We start from the raw sequence: 13,125 nt of genomic DNA on the forward strand, positions 1-13,125 counted from the left end.
ATGTTCAACTTGAGGAGGCTTCTCCAAAGTTTTGCCCACTTTTGCTTTCCCTGTATCCTTACGCGAATCATAAGTTTCAGAATTTTTAGGATCAACTTTTTCGGTGGTGTTATCTTATGGGGTCGTCTGTTTGGTTTAGTTTCCAGTGATCAGTGTTATTAATACAACTTCCATTTCGACATTTTCTCAAGCAACTGTAAATAAAATTCTTCTTGTTGAGTTAATTTATTTTTAGTTCTTTCTAACTTCTTTACCATAATGACCATAGGATTTGACTCGTTTGGATTGTCCTTCTTTTTAGTACCACCGTCAGCAGGCATGTTTTGGTGATCATCTTCAATACCATTGGAACTATTTTCTCTTGATTCATCGTCTTCAACTATAGGATCTTCATGATTTTGATCTTTACTAGTTTGATCCTTCTTGTGATGACTGGTAGCCTTAGTTGGATCTTTTGTATCTCTTGCCTTAGCATTAGGATCAGTAAAATGAAGACCAATCTTGTTTCGGGTGAGTACCATGATTACTGAATGTAATTTTGAGAAGATATCACTACTTCCTTCAGCTTTTAATGAAGTACCAAAATGTTTACCAAGATTTTCAGAAACGAATTATTTAATGTAAGAACTGAAGAAAAATAATCAAAAGAAACAGATCGAGAGAGAACACTCAAATTTTTTACGTGGTTTGGGCGTTAAAAAGCCTTAGTCCACGAGTCAGTTTGATTATTTATTAGGCTAGAAAAGCCAAAAGGATTATAATGAGTATAGTTCCTCTATTCTCTTCTCAAGTTTATGAGTTAAGAAATTCCAACCCCTTTCACAAAGGATTTAGGGCCCGTTTGGTTGATGGTAATGGGCTAGAAAAGAATGGAATGGAATACTAATGGGCCTGATTCTTTTGTTTGGTTGAAAAATAACAATTTTGGAAAAGAATTCCATAGTAATGCTATTCTCCCAAACTAATGGAATTGCTTTCCATTTTTCATTCGGTGGAATTATAATTCCATTCCACTACTTTGACATATCAACAAATTATCTCTCTTCTACTACAGCCATGGCCCAACCCAACAAACCCTAACCCTAGCAAGGTGAAGATTAATCTGCCGCCATTGTTGTGAGGACTGTCTTCTTCGATCATCTCTGCAAGTGCTGGGTTCCTTGATTGGTGGTAGCATTGTCAGAGGTATTTTTTTCTCTCTCTCTTTCTGGTTTGATGATTCTGAATCTGCTCTTGTTGTTTTGTGTATGAATGTGTGAATCTGTTCTGAATGTATGTGTTATTTTCATAAATCTGTATCAGATGTGGTTGATTTTATTTCTAATCTCCTTCATCTCTCTCTTTCAATTTGTTTAGTTGCTCTCTCTCCCCGAAATTGAAATTTGTTAGAGTCGGATACTGCCATTACTTCCCAAACAAAAAAGATTGATTGGATTGTCGTATTGTCTTATAATCATTCTTTAAGCAATATATAGATTAGTAAACGATGAAGATTGGAAGAAAGATGATTAAAAAATCAACACAAAGATTCAATTCGTACTTGGAAAAAAGCTTGGCTTTTGTGTCTTGTAGTGCAGGTCCACACATTTGACAGATTGTCAATCTTGTGGAAAACTTGGATTTTGTTGCTTTGTTTTGAAATTTAATGTTGAAGAAGGGATAGAATAGAAAGTCATCCACCACCATAGGATTGTATCCAAATTCATTGCTCTGTAAGGGTCAAAAACAAACATCAGCCAAAACTAGCATTATCCTAGAAAGTAGTTTAGAATATTTAGCTTGATCTAGATTGTAAGAAGGAATATAATAAAAAAACAATAGCTAATTTATCAAAAAAAAAACAATAGCTAAAGCTGAATACTAATTATAGACATGTAGTGATGATTATAGTTAAATTAAAGAAAATGGTTGATTTCAAATCAAAGCAAATTTATTATGCTGTTACTGCAGAAATAAATTATGCTGTTACTGCAGCTTGATTTCAAGTCCATAGTAATCTTTGTATTACATGTGCATAGTTCTCTGTAGATTCACGGAGATTAATTATTTGTTCCTGGCCTCCACTAATCACTAGCTTTTACTAATTAACTTTATGATAAAAAAATGATAACAAAGATGTTGTGTTGTGATTCATTGTACTAACTTGAGCACTTCAGTTCACCCTTCATTCTTTAAGCACACCAGTTCGAGACTCGAGTCTCAATATCCGCATAATGAATCGAATAGAATAAGGCCAGATTTTTGGGTTATGAGCTCAAGTATGTGGCAGACTCCTATAGTTTGTTCATTGGTGGTCCTGAAATTTCTACAGACTCAATATCTCTTTTCTAGTTGGGCTACTGTTATTGTATACTTGCTTTACCTTTGAAGATAGGATATTTTCAATCCAATAATATGTTCCCTAAGAATGATTAGAGAGCCTTGTGGCTTTTAAGTTTTTTTACTTACCCAGTTTATCAACCAAGACGGGCTGAACTTCTTGGGTTTGTAAATTGCAAGCCACATAATGCAAGGCAGCTGAAGTGTTAAATCACAACAAATAAATATAACCATATTAGGATACAATACAATCAATCATTTTCTTAACTTTTACAAGTGATAATATATATAGGGGACTTGTATGGTGGGGATGCCAATAATCCTACACTTCAAAAAGATCGTATTTATTGTAATTCATAGTAGTATTTTTTGTGATCTACTTTGTTATCTCTTTTCTCAATAGAGATTATAGGTGTATATATATGATCTTGGTGAAGTTCTTCAGCCTCACAATCTGTTTGAATTGCTTGTATATTTATATTTAAACTATAAACTAAGGCAGAAATAAATAACCTCTCCTAACAGAGGAGGTTAGCTTTTACGAAATTGCTAGTAACTTATGTAGTTAATAGATTCCTTCGAAACTTACATAACCTCATGTATTATAGAATTACATAGTCTGGCCATTTGAATTTTGGATTTTTTTTTATGAAATTATATTATATATATATATGGATATTGCATATGCTCTGGTCTTGTGTTGAAACAATAGGCTAGCACTTGCTAAGAATAGCAAGTCTTTTTTTTTTTTGAATAATAATAGCAAGTCTTTAAGCCAACTGATTTAACAGCTTTTTGATTTTGGTTGCAGTCCAAGACATAATGAATGAAAAGCATATGCAGCTCGGGAAAGAGTTAGAAAGGATCACTACACTTACTACAACTCAACGTCATAAGGTAGCTCTCATGATTATGCAAGATAATGCTCTGATTTCTTACTTTTTCAGTGTCCCAGATGATGAGAAGGATGAATGGGCGAGACTTCTGATTGATGGCTCTCTTTAGTACACAGCTCGGGAAAGAATTAGAAAAATCATGGTTATTCACTTTGGTCTAAAATAATTTGTAGGACAATATATATTGCCTTTGACATTCAGTAGTATACAAATTATAATTTTTTGGATCTGGTGTAATGTGTTATGCTCATAATTTTACAAACAATTATTTTGAGCATAAATATGGGTATTGGACATGAATACTTATACTTTTTAAAATTATGATTATATAGTTTTTTTAAAATTAAAATTTTCATGTGATTATATATAGTTTTTTTTTTTAAATATATGTCAGTTTTTTTCAAGAAGTAATATTTTATAGTAAATTCAATAAATATAAATTTATATATATATTAGATTTTTAAATAAATATTAATTTTTTTTAATGCATATCAGTTTTTTTTTTTAATATATCAATTTTTTTTTAAAAAAAATATATATAAGTTGAATATATTTAATTTAATTTTTTAATCATGTTTAAAAATAATGGTATTTTTGTTAAAAATTAATTTATTCCATTTCATTCTATTATATAGTCAACCAAACATAAGAATATGTATTCAATTATTGATTCCATAAATCTAACCAAACAACCTAATCCTATTCCTATTCTTATTCCATTCCATTACCATTCCTACTCTTATTCCTATTCCTATTCCATTGTTTTCATTACCTCCAACCAAACGGGCCCTTAGTGCGTATTTGTAAAGTAATAAAGGTTATACTTAGTTTGTTCAAAAAAAAAAAGGTTATACTTAGTTACCCTTTTCCCTTTAATGGGGTATTTACAAATCATACTGTACTTTGAGCCTATCGTGTGAAGCCTAGCCCATGAGGCGGTGACTGTACGGTGATAGCTGTTCATGTAATGTCCTTTGATTGTGGATAATTAATTGTGCATTAATAATTTGATCTTCAATTATATAGTTTCTCTTTTAAGTTTGATATTATTCTTTGTCCGAGATCCGTGGAAGGTAAATTTCTTATTCTGTGCAGATCGATAAATGAAAAACTATTGTTGGCTTCAAGATACACACTGATGGGTCTTTCTGGCTACGTAAAACTTTAAGTTCTCCAAATACAGATTATGCTTGGCAGAGGTATGTTTGGTCGTGCAATGCGATTGCCTTCCTAAAAGGCCAACTTGATATTGTGCTGGCCCAATTTTTATCGTTTAGAGCCCACTGATAGACTTTTTTAACTTGTCTTATGTCCACGTGTCCCTTGCCGAAAACACGAATAACAACTAAAATATAGCTCTTCTTGTAAAAAAATGTATTCATGGTGTGCCATAAGTTTATATGAATTTGTCACATATAAAAAATTGATCTAAAATTGGATCGCAATATGTCACTATGTAAAATTTGCATCAATGAATGTATTATTTTTATATTTATTATGATGTTATTTTTAATATTTTATTATTAAATTTAATTATTATATTAAATTATAAACATTTTACAAATATTCTTTATTATTTTATATATTAAAATTAATAATAGAGTTATTATTTTATTATATTTTATAAAAATATTGAAATACAATGCTAAAACTATTTTATAAAAATATTACATCAAATTTTTTAATTGTGCACTAAAATACAATACTAAAATTGATACAAAGAGATTACAAAGTCATTTTTTTTTTGTGTCAAATATAACATTTTTTACGTCTTAGGTATTGTAAAGAGTATTGTTATTTGACACATTAACGTGTCGAATACTACATCGATGTAACATCTTGTAATAAGTTAGCGGTTTGAGACATTGTGACGTTTGACACCTTAAGACCATTTTTAATGGACGGTATAAATTTTGTATTAAATTTGATTAAAAAATGGTCAATATTATATTTTGTCCAAATTTTACAATTGTGTTCAAATACATTAGGAGTAAAATAAATTTTATTTGAAAAAAAACGCATAAAAAATTAACAAAAACATTATATTTTAATGAAAGTATATAAAAATTATATGAAATATATAAATAAAAATATAAAAAATTATTTATTGGTGTCGTTTGGTAACACTTTTGTTTTTTAATTTTTTATTCACAAAATGAAAGTAAAATTTTTATTTTTGAAAAATAAATATGTGTTTTGTAACTACTTTTGTTTTTCAATTTTAAAAACAAAAAACAAAATTATGTTTTGTAAAATTTATTTTTATTTTTATTTTTTGATTTTATTAAAGTCTGGTCTAGGTCTAGATTCGTATTCAGGTCCGGGTTAGAGGCCGAGTTCAGGGTCAGAGCTGTGGAGGGATTTGGGTCCGGGTTCAGTCGGAGTTTAAAATATTAATTAAGAAAAAAAAACTATTTAAAAAAAATATTGAAAGTGAATTTTTTTATTTTTAAAATTTTGATTCTTAATTAAAAAAATTAAAAAATGAAAATAATTTTATAAAACTTACTTTTAAAAAATATTTAATATTTTTTTAATTTTAAAAACAGAAAACTAATAAAAAAATATTACTAAATCTACCTAGATAAAAACGGTGAGTTTGGATTTCTTTTAGGAAAGTTGGGGTTTCACTTACCTGCTCCGCTTCTATCCTATGATGAGCTATTCACCTACACCCGCTTTTGGTGTGTTTCTGTAATACACTTATTATTATATTATTTTTTACTTTATTTTTTTTGTTCCTTCTTCGTCTTTCGATTCTCAAACCCTAATCCCAAAAATCTCAGATTACATTCCAGTTTTGCTCCAGTTTAATGCGTGGATCGTATTCTTCATTCTCTTCTTCTTTTTATAGTATTTAACTCGGGAAATTCAATCTTCGAGGTCGGCGATGAACGCCTTGAAGGAAGATTTTTTGGAGATACAGATCGGCACCTCAGCCGACTCGTTAGCGAAGTCATTGGACTCGCAGAGAGAGCTATTCCATAGCCAGGTCGATCAGCTTCAAAGAATCGTTGTCACTCAATGCAAACTCACCGGCGCAAATCCACTATCCCAAGAAATGGTATGCTTTCTCTATTTCCTTTTCGCTTTCCTGTTTGGCTATCAAGAAATGCTAGGAATTAGATATTTTTAACTTTCCAAGTTAAGGGATTACGGTGCCTACTCGTTTTGACGCGATATGTTAATATGCACGAGAGTAATTTGATTCATTTTCCCCTTTAAATATGTGTGAGTGTTATTTGTAACAACCCTAAGCAATTTGAAAGAAATGATTTTAATGAAAATGTCTAATTTAATTCAACTCCTTGCTTTAAGCTTGATTTTACATCAACTGCCAAATACTTTGGTACATTTGTGTTTGCCAGACAGGAATGAGTGTGCGAGCTTTTATTTTACTTAGTTATTATAAATATAATTAATTGTTCAATTGACATCTTCTCTTCCCTACAGGAGTTTCCGTTTATGTTCTTAAATATCTTTGATAATAACTTAAGATAGTTTTTTTCTTTCCAAAGTAAGAGATAATTTTTCTTAATTATGTGTTCAGAATTGTACTTTTGGAATTCTCCTTTTCTCCTCCTCATCTTGAACCAAAATGCAAGTGTAAAATGAAAAATCATGTTTCAAATGCATATATGTATACTTGCATCTTAGATCTCTATTTTATAAAACGTAATAATGACCTGTACTTTTTTGCTTAACCATGATAGTACTTGTCAGTTCAACGTGGATCTCTGTTGTATGGTTCTGTATCATATACATTCGTGTTTCCCATACATTGAGAAGCTTGTTTAGATAATGAATAACAAGCTTTTTTTTTTATATTGTTGTATGCAGGCAGCTGGTGCACTTTCAATACAAATTGGTTAGTCTTTCTAACAGACTTAGACTCAATAATGCTTAGTCATTTTGTGTTTGTTTTATTGGTTATTAGGGCTCATTCTGTTGTTAAATGCATTTCTTTAACTTTGGGTACCAAAAATTTCTGCATTTTTGAAATATTGGTTATAATGGTCACATTTAACTGTGTTATTTATACGCAGGAAAAAGGCCTAGAGATTTACTAAATCCCAAGGCTGTTAAGTATATGCAGTCTGTTTTTTCTGTTAAAGATGCAGTTAGTAAGAAAGAATGTCGTGAGATCTGTGCTCTATATGGTGTCACTGTCACTCAGGTTCTTATTTTTTGTTCTAATAAATGATTTTTTTTACCTTTGTACAGTCATTAATTTTCTCTCTACACCTTATCATTAATTTTCCTTGTAGGTTCGTGAATTTTTTGCCAGTCAGCGTTCAAGAGTCAGAAGATTAGTTCGGTTGTCGAGGGAGAAAGCCACTAAATCTAATTCATGTGCAGAACTGAATGATGGAGTTCATGCAATCTCTGATCCTTTACTACCTTTTCAACCAATTCCCTTAAACACCATTGCTCCCACCGGTATAGAAGAAACACCATCTTGCTCAACAGAAGATGATGTTCTACCCGGCATAGATGGCTTAGATAAGCAATTTGTTGAGAATATTTTCAGTTGGATGCGGAAAGAAGAAACATATTCTGGGCAAGTGAAGCTGATGGAGTGGATTTTGCAGATGAAAAATTCTGCAGTATTATGTTGGTATGATACCTATCTTCTCACCACAGTATAATGTATCAGTATGTTGCCATATTTTCTTCTCCCATCACCATCTGATTGCATGTATGTAGGTTTTTAAGTAAAGGTGGCATGATGATAATAGCATCATGGTTAAGTCAAGCAGCTGAGGAAGAACAAACAAGCATTTTGCTAGTGATTTTAAATGTATGCCTGAAATTTTCTTGTTAACTGGCAGTACATGTTATAAAAATTTGTTACCAGCGCATTGATTAAAATAAATTACAGGTTCTTTGTCATTTGCCTCTTCATAAAGCTCTTCCTGCACATATGTCAGCTATACTGCAAAGTGTAAACAGATTGCGATTTTACAGGACATCAGGTGTGCTTTGCTGTAGAAACTTATTTTGTTCTCTCTCTTCCCACTTTGCTTTTGCTTGTTTTTGTAGGGAATTTAAACCTTAACGTATAGGTAACATTGCACATCTTTAATTGAACGTAGATATATTTATATGTATTGTTTTTGTTGCTCTTAAATTGCTTTTAGAAAAATAACAGCCCTTTGCTCTTTAGCTATATTCGTGCTTTGAAAATTTGAATCTCATTTATCTGATTTGAAGACCAGACATATCAAACAGGGCAAGAGTTTTGTTATCAAAATGGAGCAAGTTATTGGCAAGAAGTGAAGCCTTGAAGAAACCGAATGGCTTAAAATCTTCTGTTGATGCACAGCAGCAGATGATGCTTAAGCAGAGGTAAGTTTATATCTCTCCATCATGTGTGCCACATTTATAAATTGCCTGTCTCGTTAATTAATAAAGTCTATTTTTATGCAGTTTAAGCGATGTTATGGGAGATGATTCATGGCAGTCCAGTATTGATACTCCTGTGAGTTCTTGTATTTAAAAAATAGCTCGAACTAGTTACGAATGGTGAACTTATTCTTACTATTTTTTTTTTTGCATACTGTGTAGGAAAACCTTCTTGATAGTTCAGAAAATGTCAGGTGTGCCTTGGATTTCTTTGTTCTGAATTATATGCAGTCTCATTGTCTTTGTTTTTTACAGTTGAGGTTTTAATTCTTAACTTTATTGTTCAGGAAATTTGAACAATCTGTGAAACTATTGCCAGCGTCTTCAGATGATCCAAATAAGAAGCACATTCTTGGTTTATCTTCATCCCGTATCCTTCAGATTTGTATTTTTTTTTTCTCCATTTAAAACAAAAATTATATTCAATTTTAATATAAAACTATTCAATGTTTGTGCCATTTTTGTTTAGATTGAGATTCTACTTGGATTCATACACTTTAACAAACACATTTTATTGAAAGGAAATTTAAAATATGAGTTTATCTCTAAGTAGAATGTTGGGGATGATTATTTCCTTATCTAGTAACAGAATTTAGAGAACGCAGAAAGGTTCAGTTGGTAGAACAACCTGGCAATAGAGCTGCTGGAAGAAGTCCACAGACTACTAGAGCAGCACCATTGAATCAGGAGAGACCAATGTCTGCTGATGATATCCAGAAAGCAAAAATGCGAGCACAATATTTGCAAAGCAAATATGTGAAAGCGAATTCATCTCATGAAAACAAAGAAGCGAAGACTGAAGGGCTTAACAAACCTTCAACTTCTCAGGTCAGCAATGTGCCTACAGCTTCTAAAGTTGTAGTTCGACCTAATATAGATGAACACAAAAAACCTACAATAACTCCCCTAAAAGTTCCCAACACACTGGAAGCTTCCTTGGAGTCAAAGCCGATAATAGATTTGAAAGAGTCCGTGTGGGAGAAGTGTAAGAGAGTCCAGATCTTGTGGAAGACACCTCCAGGTACATGTCTTTTCGTACATTTTCATTGGTACTTTGATTTCGTGTCTATATTACTGCAGTGCAATTAATAGCTCTCGTCAAAAGAAATATTGTTGATGTTCTTTGAAATATTTTAGCTGCGGTGAATAGCATTATTTCATTTTTGTTTTCAATGGAGAAAGATCTGATTGCTCTGTGAAATTGCAGATGGATCACACACATGCATTTTGCTTAAGATTTGGATACTAATTCAGTGTATATATGATCTTTTGATTTGATGATGTACCTATGTCGAGAGAAAATTCAATGTGGCTGCTGCTATAAATGAGTTTATAAAAATTATAAGTACAAAAATATATAGGACCCCACTGGATAAGGAATTTTGTTAGGGATATGCATAATTTCTTAAAGTTGTCTTGACGGTTGCCAAAATAATAAGAGCTGACTAAGAAAGAGGCAAATTTTGTGCCCAGCTGAACAGGCCATACTTACAAATTTACTTCCTAAGCATTTAATTTTCTTAGGCAATAGCCAATTCAGTTCAAGATTCAAATATCTTTCTGCTTCGGTCAATCATAGTCTGTTTTACTGTTTTACAGAAAAATGATAATTCGGAAGTACAACGAAACTTGAAAATTAATTATTCTCGCAGTGTGATGCTATTACCAACCGTTTCTCAAACTAAAATAAAGAAATGAGCAATGTGTGTTGGATGAGTGGATGTTATTACCAAGCTTTATTTAATTTCGGGTTCAAGTCCGTGTACACAAAATACCAAGTCTATTTTAAGCAATCCAATTGAATTGTTGTAATTGTTAATTTTACTCGTGGACTTGTTAGGATTAAATCTTAGTGGGTTTTAGTTTCAGTTGATGCAGTTGGGTACATGTATAAATTTGAAGAAATCCACTGAAATTAAAAATAATTATTACGTTTAAATTCTCAGCAGGCCACAGGTGAAAATTTTCTCTCGCAAGTTGGATATGAAACTATAAACATGACAGAACTTTAATAAGTAATTGGAATCAAGTTAATTCTTCAAAATTACCACTGTTTGGACCCTTCAACTTATAAGGGGGAGCAATATTTTAATCCAATTCATGTTTAGCTTTTTGCAAGTTGGAAAAATGGCTGGTATGGTTTTTGCCAAGTTGAATAGCGATTTAATAACATTTAATGGTGTAGTGTAGCGTGGATGAATTTATTTAGTGCTGTAACAAGTTTCTCTTGGTGGTGTAGCCTTTTATGCAATTTTCCTTTTTGCAGAAGTAAAACTCGATCATCAATGGAGGGTCGGTGCTGGCGATAATAGTAAAGAAGCAGAATTCCAAAGAAACAGGAACCGTCGTGAGAAGGAAACCTTTTATCAGACAAACCAGGAGATACCATTGAACCCGAAGGAACCATGGGATCAGGAGATGGACTATGATGACAGTTTGACCCTTGAAATTCCAATAGAGCAGATGCCTGAACCCAATGGGGGCAGCAATGCAGAGGCGCTTGTTTCACCTAAGCATGATGTAGATAGTGCAGTAACACAGATTCTTGACAGTCAAAGAGCAAATGGTTCTGTTCCGTTGGCAGCACCTGAAACCTCGCAGAGTGGTAATGCTAGCACGGCTGAGCCAGATCTAGAGTTGCTTGCTGTGCTACTTAAAAATCCAGAATTGGTATTTGCTTTGACATCAGGGCAAGCTGCTAACTTATCGAGTGAGGAAACAGTGAAACTGCTTGATATGATCAAAGCTGGTAACACTAGTAGTAACAATGGAATAAATAGAAAAGTGGAAGAGAAGGTCGAAGTTTCTCTTCCATCTCCAACACCTTCAACCAACCCTGGAACGGTGAGTCACTTTGGCCTATTTGTTGGATACCATAACCATATAGCCAATTTTTTCACCAGCAGTAGTGTTGGCTTACCGCTAAGCTTATTTTGCTCTGTTTTATTATGGTTTTTGTTTTTTAATTTTCTGGTGGGGTTGGGAGTGAAGGGTATCAAGACCAAAATGCATTTTAAATTTGAACACCCATGTTATGTATAGTTGGGTTTTGGTTAGTGGATCCATGAATAGTAGATGCAATTTTTTCTTGTGCATGTGCTAGAGAAAAAATAATTTTTGAAACAGAAGACTGAACAAGGATAATAATAATAATAATAACAATAGAAATCAAACGTAATTATCCATGTAATATGCAATCTCTAATGGTTTTCCTCTAATTTCTTAAAATTGCAGAGTGGATGGAGGCCAGAAGGAGTCAGGAATCCATTTTCACGGGCTACGTTGCCTAAGGGAGTGGGTGAGAGTCCCCCACCCCTGGCAATGGCCACTGCTAATTCAGTGCTGCCATCACATATGTTAGCGCCTCACAATCCGCCAGTAATTTCTTCATATTCACTGTCTCAAGTAACTAGCACGGTGCATGAAAAATACTCCACCTCCATAGGTTCATCTCTACATCATCAACTCCCTTTAACTAGCTCCCCAATTGTACATACGCATTTACCCCAGGTCACTGGACCCATGTATAATTTACATTCTCAAGATTTGTCTTCACTACGGCATGAATCCACAACTAACACCAAATCACAAGTATCAATGTCAAATAACATGTATAATGTAGAGGAAAGACGACACCATTCTTTCCCAACCCCATTGTTGCCAGCAGCACCATCGTCGCGACCTATGCTACAGCATATGCATATGCAGCAGCAGCAGCAACATTATCAACCACAACAACAGCAACAACATTATCAACCCCAACCACATTATGCTGAGCCTTCCCCTTCCCCTTCGCCTTCTGCGCCTATATACTCCAAACAAATTGGAAAATTAAGTAATGTGCCTGATTCGTGGAGGCCTAGACAGAATTTACCATCAAATTACAACCCTACAGTGAACCAAAACAATAGTAACTATCATCGTGGATCATATGGGGAGGAAGATGAGTTTGAGTCATGGAGTCCAGATAATAGCCCATCTAGAAATTCCGAGTATAGTGGGTTAGGAAGAAGTTTTCCTGAACCCAGAATGGATCCAGGACGCGGATATTGGCCTACTGATCAGTCGAGGGTGAGGAGTTCTCCTGGATACAGGGATAGTAATAGACATGGGAACAAAAGGTGGCGTGACCAACGGAGACGATGATTTTCTCCTCCTGATGAGAGTGAATTTTGTTAATAGTACATGTATTGATCAGTAGTAATGTGTCTACAACTTCTAAAGTTCTAGTTCAACCTAGTATAGTAGAACACAAGAAACCTTCAAATAACTCCCAACAGGCTGGAAGAACAGATTTGAAAAGAGAATACCATGAGAGAGAAGTGCCTTTTTTGTACTTTGATTTTGTGTCTATATTTTAATAGTCTCTTGACAGAAGAAAAATATTTGATGTTCCCGGAAATATTTTAGCTGTGGTGAAGAAGAGTATCTTTAATGTTTTATTTATTTTTTTCATGGAGAGAGTGAGGTCTAGCTGCTGTGTAATTCCATGTTTCACACCCAC

The 13,125-nt window shown here is 33.2% G+C and overlaps 1 protein-coding gene and 1 long non-coding RNA gene across 2 annotated transcripts; both read left to right on the top strand.

Annotated features, from left to right (window-relative positions):
- The first annotated feature begins 830 nt into the window (after nucleotides 1–830).
- LOC133032442 (uncharacterized) lies at nucleotides 831–3,564 on the top strand. Its single transcript, XR_009685079.1, has 2 exons — nucleotides 831–1,185; nucleotides 3,131–3,564. It is a non-coding gene; the product is annotated as an uncharacterized LOC133032442 (long non-coding RNA).
- Nucleotides 3,565–5,821: 2,257 nt separating this feature from the next.
- Nucleotides 5,822–13,063, top strand: LOC115723473 (homeobox protein LUMINIDEPENDENS). Its single transcript, XM_030652994.2, has 13 exons — nucleotides 5,822–6,279; nucleotides 7,056–7,083; nucleotides 7,262–7,392; nucleotides 7,484–7,833; nucleotides 7,923–8,016; nucleotides 8,098–8,191; nucleotides 8,435–8,564; nucleotides 8,646–8,697; nucleotides 8,784–8,815; nucleotides 8,909–8,991; nucleotides 9,211–9,642; nucleotides 10,888–11,465; nucleotides 11,856–13,063. The coding sequence occupies exons 1-13, from the start codon at nucleotides 6,106–6,108 to the stop codon at nucleotides 12,765–12,767; spliced, it is 3,090 nt and encodes a 1,029-aa protein (XP_030508854.2). The 5' UTR covers nucleotides 5,822–6,105; the 3' UTR covers nucleotides 12,768–13,063.
- Nucleotides 13,064–13,125: the final 62 nt, after the last annotated feature.

Source organism: Cannabis sativa, chromosome X, assembly GCF_029168945.1.
Source record: "Cannabis sativa cultivar Pink pepper isolate KNU-18-1 chromosome X, ASM2916894v1, whole genome shotgun sequence".
Lineage (NCBI taxonomy): Eukaryota > Viridiplantae > Streptophyta > Magnoliopsida > Rosales > Cannabaceae > Cannabis > Cannabis sativa.

Excerpts from the sequence above, each read along its gene's own strand:
- LOC115723473 (XM_030652994.2), top strand. The coding sequence starts at position 6,106 with ATGAACGCCTTGAAGGAAGATTTTTTGGAGATACAGATCGGCACCTCA. Across the intron at positions 8,017-8,097 it reads TTTTGCTAGTGATTTTAAAT|GTTCTTTGTCATTTGCCTCT; the intron begins GTATGCCTGAAA and ends AATAAATTACAG. Across the intron at positions 11,466-11,855 it reads CTTCAACCAACCCTGGAACG|AGTGGATGGAGGCCAGAAGG; the intron begins GTGAGTCACTTT and ends TTAAAATTGCAG.